This window comes from Eucyclogobius newberryi, unplaced genomic scaffold, assembly GCF_026437365.1.
Source record: "Eucyclogobius newberryi isolate DKJ021-1_F unplaced genomic scaffold, fEucNew1.0.hap1 SCAF_21, whole genome shotgun sequence".
NCBI classification, from domain to species: Eukaryota; Metazoa; Chordata; class Actinopteri; order Gobiiformes; family Gobiidae; genus Eucyclogobius; species Eucyclogobius newberryi.
The window spans coordinates 30,582,110-30,608,616 of record NW_027315846.1 but is presented as its reverse complement, the minus strand read 5'-3'; the positions used below and the strand labels follow the sequence as shown (position 1 = coordinate 30,608,616).

At 48.0% G+C, this 26,507-nt stretch overlaps 1 protein-coding gene across 5 annotated transcripts in view; it reads right to left on the bottom strand.

The window, feature by feature from the left end:
* Positions 1 to 26,507, bottom strand: part of qkia (QKI, KH domain containing, RNA binding a) — a 181,740-nt gene that overhangs the window by 123,472 nt on the left and 31,761 nt on the right. For all 5 annotated transcript variants that reach the window (XM_072457017.1, XM_072457016.1, XM_072457020.1 and 2 more), the window contains exon 2: positions 12,598 to 12,740. In XM_072457017.1, coding sequence (XP_072313118.1) covers positions 12,598 to 12,740 — 143 coding nt within the window. The remainder of the gene's footprint in view (positions 1 to 12,597; positions 12,741 to 26,507) is intronic.

Below are 26,507 nucleotides of genomic sequence, written 5' to 3'. Positions count from 1 at the left end.
AGCACAATGACGGCGCTGGCCGGTGTGCCGGAGCCGCGCCGGGACAGAGCCGCAGATAGCATTTAATTGAAGGTTGAAGTTATCAGATTGCACCACGACTGGCCTGTCAGTCACAGAGGCAGCCGGCGCTCCACATCGCTGACGACATCAGGAAGAGCCCGACTTTGAAGAATAGGGAGAGGAAAGAGCAGGAAGAAAAGAAGAGCGGGAGAGGAAGATGTTTGCAGAGGTGTGAGGAAGGCAGAGGTGTGACAATTGTGGAATGATTTTCTGAAAACCAGGACAGAGGAGGAGGACAAGATGTATGAGTCTGAAGGTATGAAACTGTGTATGAGGCAAACATAAAGGTCATTGTGTTCTAAACTATGGAACTGTTCCACTGAGATGCTATTGCTTTGCCTGGAATGTTCCATATAGCAATATCATAATATTGATTTTTTTATGATTATTGAAAACATTGAGAAGAAAAATCACAATATTAGAATTATTAAGAATTATTGACCAACCGTGATGGGTCAGTAGCAAAACAAATTTGTAATAGTTCTGTAGACTTTCTGTAACAAAGACGGAAATTATTCTTCCCAAAAAATATATTTTATTCATAAATATTCTACAAGCCTTTCATTTCAACCCGTGATGATTATGTATTTATTAAATCTCAATTTAAAGTTACAACCCTCTTTTTCCCCCGTCAAATACATAGTTTCAATAGTCAAAAGACATACCATTTTGAAGTTGTTTTGTGATATAAACATATTTAAACTTACTTACAAGCATAGACTGTAATTATTCTAAATGAATAATACATATATATCACTAGGCCAAGTTATACGTCATACCTATGGAGAGGCGAGGACACAAAGCAAGATGAGACGTTTTTCAAGATAAGCGATTGATTAATTCAAGATTAGTTTGGAAGCAATAATTAAAGATTATTTTTTGTGACTGTAAATTAATAAATGGGATAATGTTTTATTTTTGTGGAACATGCAAAGCAATACCTCAGTGGAGACGAGTAGAATTATTTTATAGTATCAGTATAGGGGTGTGTGTGTGCGTGTGCGCGCGTGTAGGTGTGTGTGTGCGTGTGTGTGCGTGTGTGTGCGTGTAGGTGTGTGCGTGTAGGTGTGTGCGTGTAGGTGTGTGCGTGTGTGTGCGTGTAGGTGTGTGCGTGTAGGTGTGTGTGTGCGTGCGTGTAGGTGTGTGCGTGTAGGTGTGTGTGTGCGTGCGTGTAGGTGTGTGCGTGTAGATGTGTGCGTGCGTGTAGGTGTGTGCGTGTAGGTGTGTGTGTGCGTGCGTGTAGGTGTGTGCGTGTAGATGTGTGCGTGTAGATGTGTGCGTGCGTGTAGGTGTGTGCGTGTAGGTGTGTGCGTGCGTGTAGGTGTGTGTGTGCGTGTAGGTGTGTGTGTGCGTGTGCGTGCGTGTAGGTGTGTGCGTGTAGGTGTGTGCGTGTAGGTGTGTGTGTGCGTGTAGGTGTGTGTGTGCGTGTAGATGTGTGCGTGCGTGTAGGTGTGTGCGTGTAGGTGTGTGCGTGTAGATGTGTGCGTGCGTGTAGGTGTGTGCGTGCGTGTAGGTGTGTGCGTGCGTGTAGGCGTGTGCGTGCGTGTAGGTGTGCGTGTAGGTGTGTGTGTGTAGGTGTGTGCGTGCGTGTAGGTGTGTGCGTGCGTGTAGGTGTGTGCGTGCGTGTAGGTGTGTGCGTGCGTGTAGGTGTGTGCGTGCGTGTAGGTGTGTGCGTGCGTGTAGGTGTGTGCGTGCGTGTAGGTGTGTGCGTGCGTGCAGGTGTGTGCGTGCGTGCAGGTGTGTGTGTGCAGGTGTGTGCGTGCAGGTGTGTGCGTGCAGGTGTGTGCGTGCAGGTGTGCGCGTGTGCGTGTGCGCGTGTAGGTGTGTGTGTGCGTGTGCGTGCGTGTAGGTGTGTGTGTGCGTGTAGGTGTGTGTGTGCGTGTAGGTGTGTGCGTGCGTGTAGGTGCGTGCGTGTAGGTGTGTGCGTGCGTGTAGGTGTGTGCGTGCGTGTAGGTGTGTGCGTGCGTGTAGGTGTGTGCGTGCGTGTAGGTGTGTGCGTGCGTGTAGGTGTGTGCGTGCGTGTAGGTGTGTGCGTGCGTGTAGGTGTGTGCGTGCGTGCAGGTGCGTGCGTGCAGGTGTGTGCGTGCAGGTGTGTGCGTGTATGTGTGTGTGTGCGTGTGCGTGCGTGTAGGTGTGTGCGTGTAGGTGTGTGTGTGCGCGTGTAGATGTGTGCGTGCGTGTAGGTGTGTGCGTGTAGGTGTGTGCGTGCGTGTAGGTGTGTGCGTGTAGGTGTGTGCGTGCGTGTAGGTGTGTGCGTGTAGATGTGTGCGTGCGTGTAGGTGTGTGCGTGTAGGTGTGTGCGTGCGTGTAGGTGTGTGTGTGCGTGTAGGTGTGTGTGTGCGTGTGCGTGCGTGTGCGTGCGTGTAGGTGTGTGCGTGTAGGTGTGTGTGTGTGTGCGTGTAGGTGTGTGCGTGCGTGTAGATGTGTGCGTGCGTGTAGGTGTGTGCGTGTAGGTGTGTGCGTGCGTGTAGGTGTGTGCGTGTAGATGTGTGCGTGCGTGTAGGTGTGTGCGTGTAGGCGTGTGCGTGCGTGTAGGTGTGTGTGTGTAGGCGTGTGCGTGCGTGTAGGTGTGTGCGTGCGTGTAGGTGTGTGCGTGCGTGTAGGTGTGTGCGTGCGTGTAGGTGTGTGCGTGCGTGTAGGTGTGTGCGTGCGTGCAGGTGTGTGTGTGCAGGTGTGTGCGTGCAGGTGTGTGCGTGTAGGTGTGCGCGTGTAGGTGTGTGTGTGCGTGTGCGTGCGTGTAGGTGTGTGCGTGTAGGTGTGTGTGTGCGTGTAGATGTGTGCGTGCGTGTAGGTGTGTGCGTGTAGGTGTGTGCGTGCGTGTAGGTGTGTGCGTGCGTGTAGGTGTGTGCGTGCGTGTAGGTGTGTGCGTGCGTGTAGGTGTGTGCGTGCGTGTAGGTGTGTGCGTGCGTGTAGGTGTGTGCGTGCGTGTAGGTGTGTGCGTGCGTGCAGGTGCGTGCGTGCAGGTGTGTGCGTGCAGGTGTGTGCGTGTAGGTGTGTGTGTGCGTGTGCGTGTAGGTGTGTGTGTGCGTGTAGATGTGTGCGTGTAGGTGTGTGCGTGCGTGTAGGTGTGTGCGTGCGTGTAGGTGTGTGCGTGCGTGTAGGTGTGTGCGTGCGTGTAGGTGTGTGCGTGCGTGTAGGTGTGTGCGTGCGTGCAGGTGTGTGCGTGCGTGCAGGTGTGTGCGTGCGTGCAGGTGTGTGTGTGCAGGTGTGCGCGTGTAGGTGTGCGCGTGTAGGTGTGCGCGTGTAGGTGTGCGCGTGTAGGTGTGCGCGTGTAGGTGTGCGCGTGTAGGTGTGCGCGTGTAGGTGTGTGCGTGTGCGTGTAGGTGTGTGTGTGCGTGCGTGTAGGTGTGTGCGTAGGTGTGCGTGTAGGTGTGTGTGTGCGTGCGTGTAGGTGTGTGCGTAGGTGTGCGTGTGTGCGTGCGCGTAGGTGTGCGTGTGTGTGTAGGTGTGTGCGTGCGTGCGTGTAGGTGTGTGCGTGCGTGCGTGTAGGTGTGTGCGTGCGTGCGTGTAGGTGTGTGCGTGCGTGCGTGTAGGTGTGTGCGTGCGTGCGTGTAGGTGTGTGCGTGCGTGCGTGTAGGTGTGTGCGTGCGTGCGTGTAGGTGTGTGTGCGCGTGCGTGTAGGTGTGTGTGCGCGTGCGTGTAGGTGTGTGCGTGTAGGTGTGTGCGTGTAGGTGTGCGCGTGTAGGTGTGCGCGTGTAGGTGTGCGCGTGTAGGTGTGCGCGTGTAGGTGTGCGCGTGTAGGTGTGTAGGTGTGTGTGTGCGTGTAGGTGTGTGCGTGCGTGTAGGTGTGTGCGTGCGTGTAGGTGTGCGTGTGCGTGTAGGTGTGTGCGTGTGTGTAGGTGTGTGTGTGTGTGTAGGTGTGTGTGTGTGTGCGTGTAGGTGTGTGTGTGTAGGTGTGTGTGTGTGTAGGTGTGTGTGTGTGTGTGTGCGTGTAGGTGTGTGTGTGCATGTAGGTGTGTGTGTGCATGTAGGTGTGTGTGTGCATGTAGGTGTGTGTGTGTGTGTGTAGGTGTGTGTGTGTGCGTGTAGGTGTGTGTGTGCATGTAGGTGTGTGTGTGCATGTAGGTGTGTGTGTGTGTGTAGGTGTGTGTGTGTGTGTGTGTGTAGGTGTGTGTGTGTGTGTAGGTGTGTGTGTGCGTGTAGGTGTGTGCGTGCGTGTAGGTGTGTGCGTGCGTGTAGGTGTGTGCGTGCGTGCAGGTGCGTGCGTGCAGGTGTGTGCGTGCAGGTGTGTGCGTGTAGGTGTGCGCGTGTAGGTGTGTGTGTGCGTGTGCGTGTAGGTGTGTGCGTGTAGGTGTGTGTGTGCGTGTAGATGTGTGCGTGTAGGTGTGTGCGTGCGTGTAGGTGTGTGCGTGCGTGTAGGTGTGTGCGTGCGTGTAGGTGTGTGCGTGCGTGTAGGTGTGTGCGTGCGTGTAGGTGTGTGCGTGCGTGCAGGTGTGTGCGTGCGTGCAGGTGTGTGCGTGCGTGCAGGTGTGTGCGTGCGTGCAGGTGTGTGTGTGCAGGTGTGCGCGTGCAGGTGTGCGCGTGTAGGTGTGCGCGTGTAGGTGTGCGCGTGTAGGTGTGCGCGTGTAGGTGTGCGCGTGTAGGTGTGCGCGTGTAGGTGTGCGCGTGTAGGTGTGTGCGTGTGCGTGTAGGTGTGTGTGTGCGTGCGTGTAGGTGTGTGCGTAGGTGTGCGTGTAGGTGTGTGTGCGTGTGTGTGTAGGTGTGTGCGTGCGTGCGTGTAGGTGTGTGCGTGCGTGCGTGTAGGTGTGTGCGTGCGTGCGTGTAGGTGTGTGCGTGCGTGCGTGTAGGTGTGTGCGTGCGTGCGTGTAGGTGTGTGCGTGCGTGCGTGTAGGTGTGTGCGCGCGTGCGTGTAGGTGTGTGTGCGTGTGCGTGTAGGTGTGTGCGTGTGCGTGTAGGTGTGTGCGTGTAGGTGTGCGTGTGTAGGTGTGCGCGTGTAGGTGTGCGCGTGTAGGTGTGCGCGTGTAGGTGTGCGCGTGTAGGTGTGCGCGTGTAGGTGTGTAGGTGTGTGTGTGCGTGTAGGTGTGTGCGTGCGTGTAGGTGTGTGCGTGCGTGTAGGTGTGCGTGTGCGTGTAGGTGTGCGTGTAGGTGTGTGCGTGTAGGTGTGTGCGTGTGCGTGTAGGTGTGTGCGTGTGTGTAGGTGTGTGTGTGTGTGTAGGTGTGTGTGTGTGTGTGCGTGTAGGTGTGTGTGTGTAGGTGTGTGTGTGTGTGTAGGTGTGTGTGTGTGTGTGTGCGTGTAGGTGTGTGTGTGCATGTAGGTGTGTGTGTGCATGTAGGTGTGTGTGTGTGTGTAGGTGTGTGTGTGTGTGTGTAGGTGTGTGTGTGTGCGTGTAGGTGTGTGTGTGCATGTAGGTGTGTGTGTGCATGTAGGTGTGTGTGTGTGTGTAGGTGTGTGTGTGTGTGTGTGTGTAGGTGTGTGTGTGCATGTAGGTGTGTGTGTGTGTGTAGGTGTGTGTAGGTGTGTTTCTGACTTTGTCAAACGCATGTATTGTTCAGATCTCTGACAGCATGTGTCTAATCCGCCATGAGGCTCCAGTTTGATAAATAAACTCGCAACTAAAAACTCAAACAGCTGAATAAAACATATAGAATGGAAGGGTGTGAAAAGTGTGAAAAGTGTGATTTTGTGCCATCTTCAGGAGCAGTGTTGACAGGAGCAGCGTTGACAGGAGCAGCGTTGACAGGAGCAGCGTTGACAGGAGGAGAAGAACGGGGGAAAGGCTGTGACAAATGTGGGTTGGCAGGTGAATGAAGCCAAGAACACAAATACAGTGTCTGGCGGTGCCGAGCTTTCTTGGGGAGGAACTGGGATTGCATCACACCAGTGATGCAGGTCAGGGTTTTTTCCAAGCTTTATTTTAAGCATGAACTATGAAAAAGGTTGCATATTGAGATCAAATGCATCTTCATTTGCTTTTGAATAAAATGATTTAACATATTAAATCAGCCTACTTTGACTCATGATCATGACAAATGAAGTGGGAGTTTGCATTGTTCCTCTTCCCATTTTCTCACTAGCAGTGCTGTGTTCTCTACACGCTTCAAGGACAAATAATATGCAATCATGGCTTTTTTGAGCTTTTAACCAGGTTCTAACATAAACAAAGAAGTTGCGTTCAACTTCATTCACTCTACTTAGATGAATCCTGATGAAACGATCCACTCTGAACAGTGTTTTTGACGCTCTTCATAAACTCCTCCTGTGAATATCTTCCATCGAATCACAATCAGTAAAACTGTGTTCAAGACAAGGAAGTAAACAGGCCAGTGTGAGCTTCAATGTTATTAAAGTGTGATTCCCTCTGTAGCCAGTAAATGACCAAAACACAGATGAAAACTAGAGATACAGAAGTCATTTTGTTTGTTGTAAGCAATTTTATACATTTGTTTTAAAACATGAGATGCCAAACTAAAGGTTCAGACGTGAAATAAGCATTTTACCCGCCACAACCCGCCCTGTAATAAAATGGCATTTTCTTAGCCCAACCAAACCGAAGACAACTGGCACATCACAACATGGTGGACTTTTAAATTCAACTCAATTTATTTTTGTAAGGCCCAAAATCACAACAACGGTTTCCTCTGAGGGCCACAGGGAGAAATGAATCAACAATGTCTGTGGTGGCGAGGGACGATGTCCCAGGGTCCTCTGTCCTTAGACTTTCCTTCTGTCCTTAGACCCTCCCTCCTTCTGTCCTTAGACCCTCCCTCCTTCTGTCCTTAGACCCTCCCTCCTTCTGTCCTTAGACCCTCCCTCCTTCTGTCCTTAGACCCTCCCTCCTTCTGTCCTTAGACCCTCCTTCTCGGCCAGGAAAAACTACAAAAACCTCCATGTAATTGTGGGGCTGTGCCAGGGCAGACGGAAATGGAAGAGTCTTTGTAGCGTTTTATTATGTATTTAACAGCCTGATACAATCATGTATTCTCCTCCAATAAAATTTGAAGTACACTAAAGTAAATTCGTGCATTCTGGTACTTTTTGGTGCTGTATTTTGCATATTTACTTTCCTCAGCAGCAGGCTGCAACTTCATGCCTCATAATTCTCATTATGTCCTTCTAAAAACATATCCTTTTTACATGACTGAAAGAAGATATATCTTATTCCGTTAAAGTGTAAAGTTATTATCAGATTAGTCTTATTATGAAATTAACCCTGTGCTTCACCTGATTCTTCTGCCAATATACAGGACTTTAAGGCTCTTCTCTCTCTGGCCTTTTCACAATACAGCCATTTATTTATTTTATTAAGCCCGAAGAAGTGTTTGGCTGCGGTTAGCGTTGCTTTGGCACCGCAGATGAAGGATAAAGTCATAGCTACACGGCACATTCTGCACAGGCGTAGTGCTCTTCCCGGAACCTTTTAAAGGGATGGTAAATATGCCTCAATGGGGGTTCCATTTTCCTCCAAGGATGGTTTAATGTACCTTCATTATTTCCAAAGGCACATGCACCCTAAAAATACGATTACAGCGTGAGCGCGCCGCGGCTAAAGGATGTGTGAGCAGGCAGCGCGTTACTGTAGGAACGGTGTCCACAAACTGCTCAACAAAGAACAGCCCAAACTTCGTGCTCAAGAAAGCCACGACCAGCCCAATCCCGGTCAGGACAGCGAGTCTGCAACGGCAGCACGGTCCTGAAGCAGCGGCTCTCAGCCCGGTGGAATCGACGGGCTCGTCTGCTGGATAGTCACCAAGATGAGCGACAACAAGAACGCCGCCAGTAGGCAAGAGTTCTTCGCCCCGGAGTATGATGAAGCTCTGCGGGACCGATATTCACTACGGCCTGATCCATCCTTCTCGACTCATTGTCACCATCGAAGGAGATGAACACATCTACAACAACGCAGTACATTATTGGTGTATTTGGTTTTATTGTGCCTTCTGAACAGATCCTCTCGAGCATATCTCCAGAATTTCTGTTCCGTGGATGAAAAGTTGATTTACTGTAAAAATGGACCAAGAAAAAAATCATTTGTTTTATGTCCAAAATTGTTTATTGGCTGAACGTATTCATTTTTTTTTTTGTTTAGAACATTTACGGTAGCATCGCTCCTGATAAATTATCATTTTAACTTAATTTTATAGGCAAATTATTTAAATATTTTACGATTGACGAATGTGGAATTTCTTGTGCCTTCAAAGTTAAAAAATAATAAATCTACCTAGCTACCCACTTGAAAAATGTTGGTAGGGTTACAGCAAACGTACAATTCATTTGGGGCAGCCTAGTCATTTAAATGTATTACCAGTGAGCACTGTATCATAAAACACCATTTTATTCACAATTTTGGTATGCAAAATGTATGTAAAATGTGTAGTTTTAGCTCATGGGTGAAGGCAGTATTATAATGCTAAAATCATTTAGACACATCAACTCTTCTTTGCCTTTTCATCCATTGGACAGAAAGGAATAAAGAGGCTATAGTAGAGCTGCAAACAGCAGCGCCTAAACTGGAGGCACTACGCTCCTCCGTGGTGAAAGTGCACACAGTGTGTGTGTGAACAGAGACTGGATGAACATGAACTGTGTCGCTCCAGAAGCAGCTGTCAACAAACTCTGCTCAGTCTGGGAGCAGAAGCACCTCGGTTACACTACATCAATGAGCACAGCTGGACATAATGGCTTTGTTTTTACCATGTTGATGCGTGGCCCACTTCAAAATACTCTGCTAGGCCACCGTGCCTAGGTTTGAAAGTCCCTGGGCTAAGTCATTGTATTTTTTTAAATATATAAATTAGGTTTAACCTCTCAAACATCTTCAGTCTTTAATGGACACAGATATCATATTGTTATGCCCGGCTATTTGAAAAAATTATATAATCATTGAATTTTAATAATTGAAAAAACAATGGCAATTTGCTCATTTGAGTGACCAATAATATTGTGAAAGTAGAGAAGGACCAGGCTTCCTCCTGTGAGGGTGTTTGTGACATTACAGCGAACTGATCATTACATATCTGAGACAGAGAGGAGCAGAGAGGAGCAGAGGGGTGCAGAGGGGAGCAGAGAGGAGCAGAGGGGTGCAGAGGGGAGCAGAGAGGAGCAGAGGGGTGCAGAGAGGAGCAGAGAGGAGCAGAGGGGTGCAGAGGGGAGCAGAGAGGAGCAGAGGGGAGCAGAGGGGTGCAGAGGGGAGCAGAGAGGAGCAGAGGGGAGCAGAGAGGAGCAGAGGGGAGCAGAGGGGTGCAGAGGGGAGCAGAGGGGTGCAGAGGGGAGCAGAGGGGAGCAGAGAGGAGCAGAGGGGTGCAGAGGGGAGCAGAGGGGTGCAGAGGGGAGCAGAGGGGAGCAGAGAGGAGCAGAGGGGAGCAGAGGGGTGCAGAGGGGAGCAGAGGGGAGCAGAGAGGAGCAGAGGGGTGCAGAGGGGAGCAGAGAGGAGCAGAGGGGTGCAGAGGGGAGCAGAGAGGAGCAGAGGGGTGCAGAGGGGAGCAGAGAGGAGCAGAGGGGTGCAGAGGGGAGCAGAGGGGAGCAGAGGGGTGCAGAGGGGTGCAGAGGGGAGCAGAGAGGAGCAGAGGGGTGCAGAGGGGAGCAGAGGGGTGCAGAGGGGTGCAGAGGGGAGCAGAGAGGAGCAGAGGGGTGCAGAGGGGAGCAGAGAGGAGCAGAGGGGTGCAGAGGGGAGCAGAGGGGAGCAGAGGGGTGCAGAGGGGAGCAGAGAGGAGCAGAGGGGTGCAGAGGGGAGCAGAGGGGAGCAGAGGGGTGCAGAGGGGAGCAGAGAGGAGCAGAGGGGTGCAGAGGGGAGCAGAGAGGAGCAGAGGGGAGCAGAGAGGAGCAGAGGGGAGCAGAGAGGAGCAGAGGGGTGCAGAGGGGAGCAGAGAGGAGCAGAGGGGTGCAGAGGGGAGCAGAGGGGTGCAGAGGGGAGCAGAGAGGAGCAGAGGGGAGCAGAGAGGAGCAGAGGGGTGCAGAGGGGTGCAGAGGGGAGCAGAGGGGAGCAGAGAGGAGCAGAGAGGAGCAGAGAGGAGCAGAGGGGAGCAGAGAGGAGCAGAGGGGTGCAGAGGGGAGCAGAGGGGAGCAGAGGGGAGCAGACAGTTTTATCAGCATTTAGCAATACAGATACCGATAATAACTTTTAGGTTATTAAGGCTTGAATTTGGTTTGGTCATGCCAATACATTTTCAAATCAATGCCAAATTAAAATTGCTTGGTTGGCAAAATTCTAAAAAATTCAAAATTACTGCGATGAAATTCTGTATATGTGATTTACACAAGACCAACATTTATTTAAAAGATATGTCTGATTGATAAGCTTTGATCCTGATCTCTACATTAGGACTCCTGTGAGACAGGTGAGGATACTATTGCATATTCAACTGAACCAGATGAAGATGAAAAAACAATTACACTGAAGAAAATCAAAAGCCTACCCATGGGTCAGAGGTCGTAGATGGACTGCCCCAAACCCTGTTTGCGTTTGGGGCACCTCAGCACTTCTCAAATGCCACAAAAGTAACAGTAAAAATCCATTTGAGCCCAGCAGCTGATTTCCCCTGGCCCCGGCTCCATTGCTATAAATATCACCGCACGATGTGTCATTTTCCTCTTTTACATTAATGACCGAGCCCGTCCGGTGCCAACATTCGAGAGCGGAAATAGAGCAGCCATGATGTGTTACTTTTCTCTCCTCATGACCTAATGTTTTTGGTAGTGCTGGCTGGTGGTGCGAAGGTCATCAGCGAGTCATCTGGGCCACTAGGGGGAGGTCCTGTTCATTTAATGGTGAGAGAGAGAGCGAGAGAGCGAGCGAGCGAGAGAGAGCGAGAGCGAGCGAGAGCGAGCGAGAGAGAGCGAGCGAGCGAGCGAGAGAGCGAGCGAGAGAGAGAGAGCGAGAGAGAGAGAGCGAGAGAGAGAGAGCGAGAGAGAGAGAGCGAGCGAGCGAGCGAGCGAGCGAGAGAGAGAGCGAGAGAGAGAGAGCGAGAGAGAGCGAGAGAGAGCGAGAGAGAGCGAGAGAGCGAGCGAGCGAGAGAGAGCGAGAGCGAGAGAGAGCGAGAGAGCGAGCGAGAGCGAGCGAGAGAGAGCGAGCGAGCGAGCGAGAGAGAGAGCGAGAGAGAGAGAGCGAGAGAGAGAGAGCGAGAGAGAGAGAGCGAGCGAGCGAGCGAGCGAGCGAGAGAGAGAGCGAGAGAGAGAGAGCGAGAGAGAGAGAGCGAGCGAGCGAGCGAGCGAGAGAGAGAGCGAGAGAGAGAGAGCGAGAGAGAGCGAGAGAGAGCGAGAGAGAGCGAGAGAGAGCGAGAGAGAGCGAGAGAGAGCGAGAGAGAGAGAGCGAGAGAGAGCGAGAGAGAGCGAGCGAGAGAGAGCGAGAGAGAGCGAGAGAGAGAGCGAGAGAGAGCGAGAGAGAGCGAGCGAGAGAGAGCGAGAGAGAGCGAGAGAGAGAGCGAGAGAGAGCGAGAGAGAGCGAGAGAGAGAGCGAGAGAGAGAGCGAGAGAGCGAGCGAGAGAGAGCGAGAGAGAGCGAGAGAGAGAGCGAGAGAGAGCGAGAGAGAGCGAGAGAGAGAGCGAGAGAGAGAGCGAGAGAGAGAGCGAGAGAGAGAGCGAGAGAGAGAGCGAGAGAGAGAGCGAGAGAGCGAGAGAGAGCGAGAGAGAGCGAGAGAGAGAGAGAGCGAGCGAGAGAGAGAGAGAGAGAGAGCGAGAGAGAGCGAGCGAGCGAGAGAGAGAGAGAGAGAGAGAGAGAGAGCGAGCGAGAGAGAGAGAGAGAGCGAGCGAGAGAGAGAGAGAGAGAGAGAGCGAGAGAGCGAGAGAGAGAGAGACAGAGAGAGAGCGAGAGAGAGAGAGACAGAGAGAGAGAGAGAGAGAGAGCGAGAGAGAGAGAGAGAGGTAAAACATTTCCAAGGAAAAAAGATTGTTTTCTCATTTTCCGTGTTTAGAAAATGGGCTGATCTTGTTCCATTTCTTCCAGATGCGTGGAAACTGCCTCTTGTATTTCATGCAACTGATCAATGGAGGGAGCGCTGCACAATGAAGCGACCGAAAGCATTGGATGAGCGGTGACCGTGGTCAGTGGCCCCAATGAGCCACAGCCAACAGCTCCAAGGACCAGTTCTACAGGATTACTGTCCCAAATGGAAACTGCTGCTGGGATTTTGGGCAGACCAAATTTATTTGAATGAAATATGTTAAAAATGTATTTAATCTAGCACAATGTGATCAGCAAAAAGAAACAAACACCTCTGCCACGTTTGTACCACACACTGAATACATATTTATACAAAAATTAAGATATCGTTTTAGTCCTTTATTTTCATACTTCTGAATTGTAATACTTCATATATATTTTAAGGCTTAGTCTTTTCTATAAAGACTGAAGATCTTTTGTACTTTGTAGAGGACGTTTATCAAAGAACCACTTTTGTAATTTGATAATAGTGCCAAATGAAACTGTCATTTCCATTTCATTGTGATATATTTGATCTTATATTGTGCAGCGTCTAATCAGATCCAATCTAAAGTGAACAGAAAACACAAGTGTAGAAAGGATTGCTTAGTTTTTCATTATTGCAAATCAAAGAAGAAGCATTGACAGTAACAAAGCAAAGCCCAAGCGAGCGGGGTACTCACATCAGGGTACTCTTTAACAGGCACAAAGAGTTTCTCCTGCAGGTGAACGATGGGTCCCACCGGCTCGGGCAGCTCCAGCGGGTGTCTCTCCACCAGACCATTGACCGAGTCACTGTACATGTCCTTACGCACTCTGTTGATCTCTGTAAGACAAAGACAACACACGCTGTAAGACAAAGACAACACACGCTGTAAGACAAAGACAACACACGCTGTAAGACAAAGACAACACACGCTGTAAGACAAAGACAACACACGCTGTAAGACAAAGACAACACACGCTGTAAGACAAAGACAACACACGCTGTAAGACAAAGACAACACACGCTGTAAGACAAAGACAACACACGCTGTAAGACAAAGACAACACACGCTGTGAGACAAAGACAACACACGCTGTAAGACAAAGACAACACACGCTGTAAGACAAAGACAACACACGCTGTAAGACAAAGACAACACACGCTGTAAGACAAAGACAACACACGCTGTAAGACAAAGACAACACACGCTGTAAGACAAAGACAACACACGCTGTAAGACAAAGACAACACACGGCTGTGAGACAAGGAGACAAAAGGCATCACATGTGTCCCTGTGTCATTGATCTGGACTGGAGGACAGCTTTAGAGCGTATGACTTTAAGAACAAAGTCTGGAGCATGTGTTTGAGGGAAGCGTCCAGCAACATTCAACTTTTCATTCTAATTTGAATTGTGTTGGAAAGAACTCTTTTTGACGAGATTGGCTGTTGTTTTTGTGTTTGTTTACAGAGATTGTATTGTTGTGTCTTGTGCGCGTGCGTCTCGTGCGCCTCGTGCGCGTCCGCCTCGTGCGCGTCCGCCTCGTGCGCGTCCGTCTCGTGCGCATGCGTCTCGTGCGCGTCCGCCTCGTGCGCGTCCGCCTCGTGCGCGTCCGCCTCGTGCGCGTCCGCCTCGTGCGCGTCCGCCTCGTGCGCGTCCGTCTCGTGCGCGTCCGTCTCGTGCGCGTCCGTCTCGTGCGCGTCCGTCTCGTGCGCGCCCGTCTCGTGCGCGTCCGCCTCGTGCGCCTCGTGCGCGTCCGCCTCGTGCGCGTCCGCCTCGTGCGCGTTCGTCTCGTGCGCGTCCGTCTCGTGCGCGTCCGTCTCGTGCGCGTCCGCCTCGTGCGCGTCCGTCTCGTGCGCGTCCGCCTCGTGCGCGTCCGCCTCGTGCGCGTCCGTCTCGTGCGCGTCCGCCTCGTGCGCGTCCGCCTCGTGCGCGTCCGTCTCGTGCGCGTCCGTCTCGTGCGCGTCCGTCTCGTGCGCGTCCGTCTCGTGCGCGTCCGTCTCGTGTCTCGTGCAGTTGAATGTGTATTACGCTGCTTAGTGGTGTAATGATGCATCGTGCTATCCTTAAATGTCATACACTCGTGTCTCCATCAGTCGCTCAGAAAAATAGACAAATGGACCTGCAGCCAGGTCCTCGTAGTCACGCTGACAAATGCCAGCATCCAATCACCATCTCCTCATACGTCCTTGTGTCCGTGCAACGTGCTCGACGCCGCTTTGATCAAGTCTGAAGCGACAGATTGATGTGTATCATTCTGAATTGCGGTCTATCCAATATCAGTGTGGACAGGCTCTTACAGGAAGCAGTCGGGGAAAGGTGCAACAGTGTGACGAATATTTGAATCTGATTGGTCAAAGTGTCATAACAGCGGAACAAGAAGAGAAATACTATTGTTGTTAAATCCAATCAGACCGATGTCCGTCAGCATCGCCATATTTGTTTAGGTTCATCCTTTTGACCTCCGCCTGAACTACAATGATGTGTGCGCTGTGATTGGTCAGGCCCACAGTGAACTCAAACCTTACACAGACCAGACGGGTTCATGAAACAAAGTGTGCCATGAGGCGGGGAAGTCACAGAGGCTAAAGTGAACAACACACGGAGCTAATGCTGCAACATGAGTGCAGAGCTACAGCTCAAACACAGGGATCAGTGGCCTCACTAACAAGTGAATAAACACCTTTCTTATTTGAAATGATGAGACATAAAATGCTTATTCATTTCTTAGTTAATGTAACAGTTTACAAACACCGTCTAGTGACAAGTCAACTAGTTCTTATATATATATATATATATATATATATATATATATATATATATATATATATATTTTCTAACAGAACTATTTGGACTGGTGAAGGGAAATGTTTGGGGACATAGGTGATAAAGAATAAAATGAGTTATTTTAAATAAAATTACTAAAATAATTGATAGCTGCAGCCCAACACCAGACGCGGACGCGGGCAGACACAGACAGACGCACACAGACAGACACAAACGCACACAGACACACACAGACACACACACACACACACACATGCACACAGACGCAGACGCACACAGACACAAACACAGACACAGGCACACAGACGCACACAGACACAAACACACACAGACACAGACACACACACAGGCACACAGACGCACACAGATACACAGACACAGACACAGACAGACACAAACACACACAGACACACACACACACAGACACAGACACACACAGACGCACACAGACACAAACACACACAGACAGACACACACACAGGCACACAAACGCACACAGACACACACAGACACACACAGACACAGACACAGACAGACACAAACACACAGACACACACAGACACAAACACACACAGACACAGACACACACAGACGCACACAGACACACACACAGACACAAACACAAACACACACAGACACACACAGACACACACAGACACACACAGACACAAACACAGACAGACACAAACACACAGACACACACAGACACAAACACACACAGACACACACAGACACAGACACACACAGCTGCAGAGTGCGTGCACAGTCAAAGCAGATGGTGGTCAACAACAACATCTGGCAAAACGTTTCACCAAAGTACAGAAAAGGCAGAAACACTTGTTTTTGCTGTAAAGAATCTCACAGGCTGAAAGCATCAAGCAGTGACCTAATAAAGAGGATGTAGCCCAAATCAAACTAAATATCAAAGGGATTATATTAAATGTATATCATATGAAATCAAAACAAATGCCTTAAACACCGTTGTTCAATTTACATATTATTTCCAATAACAATAAATATTGTTTGTTTCTTTGTCACCAAAGATGGAATAATTACATTAAAATCAGAATCTTGAGGAATGAAATTGTAGGCCCTGAATACTGTTTTTGTCAATGATATATTGTGGCCCTTCCTGCTCGTCAATACACTTGACTGTATGTGTACATTAGACAGAGATTTAGAGCTTCCTTTCTAATGCAGTATATTATTAGACAAAAGGAGGATGCTGTCCCTGTGTCTAAGCAGTGTGGAGATCCATTTAACAGCCCACTGCAGGACTAAGCATGTGTGCAGCAGCCATCAATGAGCCCTTAATGCTTTAGAGAAAAACTGCACATCTACATTTCTCCCAAAACAAAAGCAAAACAAAGAGAGACAGGAGTGCACAATAACTGACAGGAACACAAGCGCTGGCTGTGCTGGGTAATTCTATTTCCTGTGGCTGAAATGCCACATTAACATAAGAGGGGTGTGCTGGGCCATCACAGAGACGAGCGCCGTTGACAGCCTCCAATTTCAGTGTGCACGCTCCTCTGTGAAGCGCCACGCTCGCCAAAAAATTACCCCCTGCCTCGCTCAGCCCATGAAATCATTTGTCTAGCTGTCCACCCCAGCACAAGGCTGACGACAATGGAGCAGAGAATCATGGTTCCACGTGGATGTGTCCACTCCAGAGCCTGCACTTATGGCCCATCATCCATATTCAAAGAAGTCAATATCAATATTTTCAAGGCACACTTACTTTTTATGTCCAATTACAGCCATTTTTATTTCTTAAAAATACATGGTCAAAGTTCTGACCTGGAACTTGGGAAAGGGGGCGTGTCTCCTCTTCCCATCACCAGAAATGTTTCACCTTTAAAAAGATCTCAGGCCCCATTTCTTTTAATGTGGTCAAATCTGTTTTGCCCCAGCACAGATCAAGTGTAAAAGCAGCTTTTAGGGTCAAAATGAGACCACTGCACAAAGTGTACAAAAGAATGTTGTTCTGAAAAAGGTAAACAAAAGTGCAATGGAATAAGCCAATAATAATAATAATAATACAAAATATAGCCGCAAGCGGCAATGATCGGCCCTCGCCACGCCGCCGCCACGCCGCCGCCACACCGCCGCCACGCCGCCGCCACACCGCCGCCACACCGCAAGAGGAGGGGGCGCTAACGCGCCCCAATTGTCCTTTTATTACGCCTACTGCTGAATCTGTGACGCTGTCACATCTTCTCCCCTTTGTTTTACATCAAAAAGCTATTTTATTTTGAATTCTTGGCAAAATGTGCGGCTTTGCCGCACAGACACCGTGACTCTTTGAATGAAAATGTGGATAACTTTTGATGGTCCTGAAGATGAGTCTCACCAAATTTCAGGTTAATAGGGCTGACGCCCTGGGAGGAGTTTGTGAAAGTCTAAAGTGTAAACATGTTCTGGCGATTTCCCCATTGGAATAACATGAAAGGTTTCGGTCATCGTTACGGCAACGCCATAACAATTATGACATGGGTCTCATTGACTTTTTTGATGGGGATGCTAAAATTGAGTTGTGTGTCAAATTTCATATAATTTCGCAAAACTAAACATTTAACCTCCATATAAAATCTGTAGGGGGCGCTGTGGCGCCAAATGAATTTATTTCACTTCAAGTAGGTTTAGGGCAAAGAGTTTAACAACTGATTCTAATTTGACGCAATTCGGACTTTATCTGCGCAAAAGGCAGAAATTTTAAATATGGGAGATTTCTGAAATTCTAGCTACAGTTTGCGGCTTCGCCGCACAGAGACCGTGACAGGGTCAATGTAATTTGGATAACTTTTGATGTCCCACTCCTCAGTAGCATTTTCACCAAATTTCAGCTTTTTAGGGCCAACGCCGTGGGAGGAGTTCGTAAAAGTACGACGTTTGGAAAAACTCCGAAGTCATGTTTAGCCATTTTTGAAGCAATATGGCCGACATTTGGTTGGGCGGACGGCGTTGCCGTAATAATATTTTTTACTTCTCTTGTCACCATCTACCTCTGCGCCAAATTTCATGATTCTACGATCAGATTTTTTTTGGGTCATTTCCCATCTCTCAATGCATTTTTGGTACATTTGGGGGCGCTGACGCGCCAATTTTTTTTATTTTAGAAAAGGGAAATAGCCAGAATGTAGAGAGGCACGATTTTTAGAGGCGTGCAAATTTTTGTGACTTTTCGTCAATGTTCACTGGGTGAAAAATAGGGGGGTTGGTCCCGAGAAGAAGAAGAAGAAGAATATTCCGATGCGAAAACAATGTTTCCCATTTTTCAAATATCATAAACTATACATTTTCGGAAAGCGCTCGCGCTTTCCTACCTCATGGTGTGGGTCCCTGGTCACTGACGGGTACTTTCGTTAATTTTGAGTGGGCTCCGCCCACTTTGTGTTTTTGGCCCTCTATACAGTAATAATGTTCAATTTTTGCATTACATGCTTATATGCACGGAACATGCAAGAGATGGGGAACGTATTCGTGAGCTACTTAGGGCAAATGAGTGCTTTATATGGGGATGACGACCGCTTCGCGGTCGTCATCCCAATGTAAAGTGCTTGTTTAGTGCGCACTTTTGCACGGGCTTCGCCCGTTTACAACGGTAACGTTCCATTTTCCTACTACTAATTAGTATGCACGGGGCGTGCGTGAGTGAAGGAGTGCGTTAGTGAGTGTTTGGAAGTGGGCGAGCGCTTCGCGCTCGATTTCGTGCGCACTACGTGCGCACTTTCGCAGCCGTGCTTTGCACGGCCTTACGAGATTAATAGGCCTCTCGCCAGCTTGTGGCGCTCGGGCCTAATAAACCTTTAAAAAGCAACAACCTGACGAACTATCACAATATAGTGTAAGAATACTTGCACTCGGAATAATAAGATAGACAAAAATACTAAAAGAGGTGTGGAGTGTGGTACACTTATAAACTCACTTAGGTAAGTGAGAAATACATGTGAAATGCTGCAAAGAATTTGAAATGAACTAGTTCAGTTTTCTACATTTTAAGACTCAGACTTCACAGATAAGTAAAATTCAATAAAAATTCCCTTTGAAATGTTTTCTACAAAAAGCATCTACAAAATAATAGGTTATTGTATTTTCATGACAAAAGCATAAATCTACAGCCTCCTGTTTATTATAATGAAAACATAAGAAACATGAAGCTAGTCTGTGAAAAGACCAAGGAAAAACTGGATTTACAACTGCAAATAATAGACCCTGATGATACTAGCCCCATATATCGTCCTTCCCGGTCGTCACGGAGACCCTGGTCTGTAGCCTTCGCTCAGATGCGTCATCGGGCTGACTCAGCTGCTGCTGGACACTCACACTCACACACTTGTCAGAAATGAAATATTGACCTTGGGAGAGTTTGGAGGGCAGAGGAGGAAGGCGGGATAAGACAAAGATGAAGGGAGCAGTGGATAACCAGAGCTAAGCTGAGCCAGCACAGAGAGGGCGGCCCCGGCAACGCAGCCAGAGAGAGCCTGCTGCAGCTGGAGATTTATGCTTCTCACTCAGGAATGCAATTCTTTCCCCAGACACTGATATACTTGACCAAAACAAAGCTATTATAAAACACAGAAGCACAAATGCAGGTCAAGAAAGAGAAAGACTTAAAACATAGCAATCCAAATGCTTTACTTTTCCTGCCATTTGTAATGATTACAAAACATTTTGAAAAGTCAGCAAGTTCAAACGTGCCATGCTTCAATCCTAAATAGTGGCAACACTGAAAGAGGACAAGTCACTCTCTTAAAAAGGTAGGATAGCTACGCTTCCACCCCCCAGAGCGGCTTGCTTTAGAGCACTTTGGAATGGTTCTGTTCATGCTGAAGTCACCCAAACACTATTCATGTTTTCTTAACAACCTTTTAATCATACCTGGATTAAACGTGTTTAATTATAAGCAATCAACAATTCACAAGGTGTTACAATGATGCACGAACTTTCCACTTTGGTGGACATATCGGGCCGAGACGAGGGCTGATTGTGGTAACTGTGTGCCTCAGCACAGTAAAGCCCATAGGCCCATTATGGCCCATTAGATGCATTTATTTCAAGTTATCCTTGAATTATGGCAACACAAAATAACAGAATCAGAAAGAGTTTATTGCCATTGTCAATGAACAAAATTGCCCAAACATAGGAACGTGTCTTGGTGATTCGGTGCAACATAAAACGATGAACAATGAATAAGTCAAAAGAGAAACAATTCAAGTCTACTATGGGATAAGAACAACAATAAGATCAAATATAGGCTTAATATGTACACATGTCTATTTATTGACTCATTGACAAGATTTCAAACCAAGGCATCCAAAGTCTGCTCAAGACTGGAGCAGAACACGGAGGATGTTTTCTTAAAGGCAGAGGGGGTGTGAAAACATGATGGCAGAAATGTGGTTACAGCGTTCTCATCCCGCTCGAGTCCTTTTGTGGTTTTAGTGATTATACCGTGGTAAGGCAATATTGCAGTTACCGCGACAGCCCTTGCAGAGACTGAACTAGCACCTCAGTACACCTCCAATGCAAATACAGAGGCATAACAAAACTGAATATGGTTCTGCTTTCATGTGTTATGTTATGTGTAGAGCACAATTTGAACACAATTCAAAGAGCGTCACACAAGCGCAATCACAACGACAGAAATCACAACAGTTTAAGACATAAAAGAGAAGAGTGCAGTATCAAATCCTTGGATACTTCCACAGTCATCAATCAACGTATATTTTATAAACTAAACTTTAAAAAAGAAAAGTGTTAAAAAAATAAATATAGTAAGTCTTCTGTAAACTTGTGTTTATAAATCAAAATCGGACTAATGAGATGTGTAGAACGGGCTTTTTTCATTGAAACACCATCTACACACACACAGTACAAAATGTGATGAATTAGGTTCTTTAAATTTGGATTTGAGCTTCTCATTTTACAAATTTAGAAGTAAAAAAGTGAATTTTGAGCCCTGGTGTCATAGCACATGTCAATACCTGTAAAGCCTGAGAAAAGGCTTAAATGAACAAATGAGAGAATATAGAATAGAGACAGGGGTCAGGGGTCAGGGGTCAGGTATTGGCATCTGACCTGAAAACACTGCAGTTTACACAAGATGAAGTCACAGTGTGGGGAAACGTGGAGAATGAACCACTACGTGAAGCGGCAGTTGACACTACCATGGCAAAATGACAGGACAGCTCTGTGGAGAGGCGAGACAAACTTACTGCAAGATGATTTTCTTCCAAGGCATTTTGTTAAACGGTGAACTTTATCCATCCTAAGATTGTATACTTTGTTTTCATCATTTAAAATGAAATAAATGGAAAAATGGTCAACTGAACTAAACATTTATTTGTTGCTAGGTCTGCTATGCTACAGTAGAGCAGCATCACAGTGCCATAGTAAAGGTCCTGGAGGAGATCATTTAATCAGGCCCGGGACTGGTTTGGACCAGACCTGCTCCACAAAGAGAACAGGTCCATTAAGATCACAGAAATAGTCTCCTCCTAAGTGTCCCGTGTCCTCTACTTCCTCCTGCCGCCTCTGTCTGGTAAACAGTAACACAAAACATATGACATCAGAGACACAGGACAGACGCAGAGACACAGGACAGACGCAGAGACACAGGACAGACGCAGAGACACAGGACAGACGCAGGCACAGGACAGACGCAGAGACACAGGACAGACGCAGAGACACAGGACAGACGCAGAGACACAGGACAGACGCAGAGACACAGGAGCCACAGGACAGCCGCAGAGACACAGGACAGACGCAGAGACACAGGACAGACGCAGAGACACAAGATTTGGTTTGATTTTAGAAAAGACGTATTGTTCAATAACAGAATGAACAATATATTTGATTACTCAAATGCAAAGAATGATAAATAATAAGCAACTAAGTATAAAAGTGTTTCATCTGCCATGTATTTTTTGGAGCTCATGTTTTTATTCTTAATTGAACAATTAGAGAATGGTTTCTTTGGTCTCCTCGCGCTCGTCTCCTCGCGCTCGTCTCCTCGCGCTCGTCTCCTCGCGCTCGTCTCCTCGCGCTCGTCTCCTCGCGCTCGTCTCCTCGCGCTCGTCTCTTTCAGGTCTGGAGCGGTTTTTGTGATTTGTCATGTCTTTGTGATTTTAATGCACTTTGAATTGCCTTGTGTACAAATTGTGCTCAACAAATAAACTTGCCTTTGAGATGGACAAAAACAGCGTTAACTAGGGGTGTCAAGATTAACCAGTTTTTCAATCGTGATAATCGCGACTCAAAAATGTATATTGTGACATCCCTAGCTTGAACCGGTAGGACTACACCATGGCATGACCTGCCTGCTCCTGTCAATCATCCCTCTCTCTCGGTGCTTCCTGCTCCCTCCATCGCGCTGTGGGCTCACGCTGCATGCATTTCATCAACGTTATTCAGAACTATTTTCAATCTAGAAGCTTTGAGTCACATTTCAATCTTTATTTGGTTGAAAATGTATTTATATGTCTCAATGTACAGTAGACAGAATCATGTGACTGTGGACTAACTGTGACAGTTATCTCAGACATCATGACTAAGTCAGAACCGCACAACAGTGGGTCATTTCTAAATGTAGGCTTTAGAGTCTAGACTATGGAACATTTCAGAGCCAAAAAGCCATAGTGACTTTTGTGCAACAAGTTATAGGCCAAATATTAGACTTTAGTACCATCTGCTCTGGTGAAGGGCTGCTGACCAAGTGAAAGCTGCTTTAGCCTTTAGCCTGGTGCCGCGTGGTGCTAGCTTCATAAGAAGTTCCACCTGAAACAGATTGTTGATCATGTGGCCAAACACAAGCACACTTCTATGTCAAATCTGAGCTCATACAGTCACGGCTACAGCCATCAAGTCACGTTCTCCCAGTTCGGCCAGCCGTTTCTAGTTCGGAGTGGTGCGCAAAGTGAAATTCCAAAGCAGTGAAGTTTTTGGGAGACTCCCTGTACAGTGCAGATGGAGCTGGGAGCAGGAATCACTGGCATGCTCCATTAGACACACGCCCACACCGCGCTCGACAAACATATACACTGCGTTTGTGCAGGAACAGTGCAGCCATTTCACAACCAAGACACATTTGAGTCTGTTCGGTTAGACATAACGAGTCCTTAGCGGGAAGAAAACAGTAAACTCATGCTGCTAATCCTGACAAGTCCACTGTCAAAAAGAATCAGACTTTGTAGTGGTGCACTGATATGGACATTTGGGACCAATACCGATATTATGTGGATATTTTCTAAATGTTTGTACGGTTATTTTAAACACTTGATTTGTTTTTATAATCAAAGAAATATACTAGCAAAAAAAACTAATTTTAATTCTAAAAGAGTCACATCTATTTTAAAATGCGTAGAACCAGTTAGAACATGGCATATTATGGAGTCTATTTAATCTAGAAAACCTATAATAATAATCTAATCACCAACCAAATTAGTTGAGAATAATTTCAGTAATCGCTTAGTTGCGATTAATCGTAGGTAAAATGTTCGCTCAATCAACAAGTGAAAGATACTGCATCCAGAGCCTTGTTGCAGCTGTAAAATGACATAATACTACACTTTAAACTGCATCGACACCTGGACCATCACCCCCTCTACCCTGGTACGCAATCTCGGTGTCATCATGGACCCCACCCTCTCCTTCACTCCCCATGTCAGCCACATCGTCAAGACCTCATACTTCCACCTCCACCTCATCGCCAAAATCCGACACTGCCTCACCCTCCCCGCTGTTGAATCCCTCATCCATGCCTTCATCTCCTCCCGCCTTGACTACTGCACCTCCCTCCTCACTGGCATCTCCTCCCATTCCCTCCACAGACTCCAAATGGTCCAAAACTCCGCTGCCCGCCTCCTCACCCACACCCGCCTCCTCACCCACACCCGCCTCCTCACCCACACCCGCCTCCTCACCCACACCCGCCTCCTCACCCACACCCGCCTCCTCACCCACACCCGCCTCCTCACCCACACCCGCCTCCTCACCCACACCCGCCTCCTCACCCACACCCGCCTCCTCACCCACACCCGCCTCCTCACCCACACCCGCCTCCTCACCCACACCCGCCTCCTCACCCACACCCGCCTCCTCACCCACACCCGCCTCCTCACCCACACCCGCCTCCTCACCCACACCCGCCTCCTCACCCACACCCGCCTCCTCACCCACACCCGCCTCCTCACCCACACCCGCCTCCTCACCCACACCCTCCTCCTCACCCACACCCGCCTCCTCACCCACACCCGCCTCCTCACCCACACCCGCCTCCTCACCCACACCCGCCTCCTCACCCACACCCTCCTCCTCACCCACACCCGCCTCCTCACCCACACCCGCCTCCTCACCCACACCCGGTCCCGTGATCACATCACTCCCGTTCTCCGCTCTCTCCACTGGCTCCCCATCAAGCAGCGCATAAACTTTAAAATACTCCTCCTCACCTTCAAAGCTCTTCACCACCTTGCCCCCCCCCTACCTGTCTGACCTCCTCATCCCCCACCGCCCCTCCCGAGCTCTCCGATCCTCCTCCTCTCTCACCCTGACTGCACCAACATCCCGACTCAAAACTTTTGGCGACAGAGCATTCTCCCGAACAGCACCCCGACTCTGGAACTCCCTCCCCCCCCGTCCCACTCCCCCTCACTCACAACATTCAAATCCCGCCTAAAAACATACCTCTTCACCCAAGCCTATGACCTCCCCTACCCCTAGCCTCCTCTACCCCATTGCCTACTCTTCTACCCCCTGTTACATCCACATCTTTTTCTCTCTACTTCTTCTGTCTTGTTCATTTTATCTGTATATTAATGTGTTCTGTACGTGTTGTCCCCCCTGTCTGTAAATACACCCCACTTTTTTTTATTATGTTCAGCGTCTTTGGGTCACTGAAAAGCGCTATATAAATAAAAGTTATTATTATTAATATATTGCTGCAGAAAATGGCAATAGAGCATATCATGAGACTTAAGCTGTACCACTATGATACTGCAATAATCAAATATGTTGAAAATGTAATAGCCTGAGCTTTCTGAGCTGCAAAAGATAAAACAAGCTAAAAAAATTTAACTTAAAACATGTCACCATCTAGAATCACAAAACCCTCTACAACTTGTTTTTGCTCAAAAGTTTCAAAATAAATGCAAATAAATGGTGGTTGGGAAAATGGTTGTGTCAGGCCTGGTGTGGAACGATGAATGTTTCTCTGGTAAAACAGAGTGGACAAAGGCTAACATACACCATCTCACACAGTATGAGCCTCCCGCGAGCTCGGGGCCCGCCTCCCGCGAGCTCGGGGCCCGCCTCCCGCGAGCTCGGGGCCCGCCTCCCGCGAGCTCGCGGCCCGCCTCCCCGTAAACTCGGCCCGCCTCCCCGTAAACTCGGCCCGCCTCCCCGTAAACTCGGCCCGCCTCCCCCCAGCCTCAGACATGTGCGCAAAATGAATGATTTAAACAGGTGAGCGAGTAGCACGGCGCCCAGGTATATATAGTCATGTGGAGATGGATGGAAGCTGCAGATCCGACTTAAAACGTGGCGCTGAGGAGTGAAGAGGCAAGTCCAAGGCAGGAACAAGCTTTTTCACTTTAGCGTTGCACACGTCTGATGACAAAAGCTTTAAAAGTCTGCGAGCCGTAGGAGGCTAATGCGTCTTTGCTCAGAGTAAGTTTATCCAAGACACTCAGACAGTTCAGGAGATGCATTTCTAAGACCCAGGTTTGGCTCTTGAGGCCAGACACTTAAGTAAATTACAGAAGAAGTTTCAAACTGATTTTTTCCTAGTCGTCTTATTTAAATGTTAACAGCAAACATAAATAAAATAAGCCATTTTATGTGGTTATGTTGGTGCGTACATCTAGAAACACCAAACCCTCTACAGCTTGTTTTTGCCCTACAGAAAAGTAAATTAAACTATATGGTGATTATATAATACAATTTAAAACGCATCAATGTCACAGGCTACAGTACAATCCAAATGCTTTTAACCCAGGCGCTATACGCCAGGTTAGTTCAGTAAAACAAGCCCACATTTTATTTAAACAACATTATATATAAACCACATGTAAAAGGCAAATAGAAATGTATGAAACTAATTAAATACTATTTAGATGTGTAGTGTCATAATACGTAAATAAGCAGAAAAATACTTTTAAATCAACATATGGTGACAGAATAAAAATGATTTAGGTTGTTGGAAACAAAAATAATTGTGATTATTAAATTTACTAAGCAGTCTTACTTGTCCCATATAAATGTATGGCTTGATTAAATTAATAAATGAAACATCTTTGGGTGCAGACTGGATAATGTGGTTTCCAAGTGAACGTTTATACGCCGAGAGCAAACTGACCAAATAAACAAAAAAGACAAAAAGAAAGGGTGGTGTGCAGGATGCCATGAAAAGCCATGCTGGGTGTTCTCATGGACACCAGACGCCTCCCCCCCTCACCCGCTGCCAGGGAGGGAGACACTTCCACTGTCTAATCTGTTACCTAACATGCCTTTGATGCCCGTGCTAATGAGTAACGGCACATTTTAGGTCAAGGCATCTATCCATATTCATATATTTTTCTTTTGTGGTGTTTGTTTTTAGATCAGAGAAACTGAAACCAACTTGAATGACTCCAATTGGCAAATTGGAATAGCTGTAGGGTTGGGGAAATGTGTGTCTTTTAAAATACTAATAATATTGAGTTTATAACTTTGCCTTGAGGACTGGGCAATTAATAGATTTCTATTGAGATCAAGATTCAGTTACATCTCTCCCGGCCCTCTCCCGACCCGGCCTCTCCCGGCCCTCTCCCGACCCGGCCTC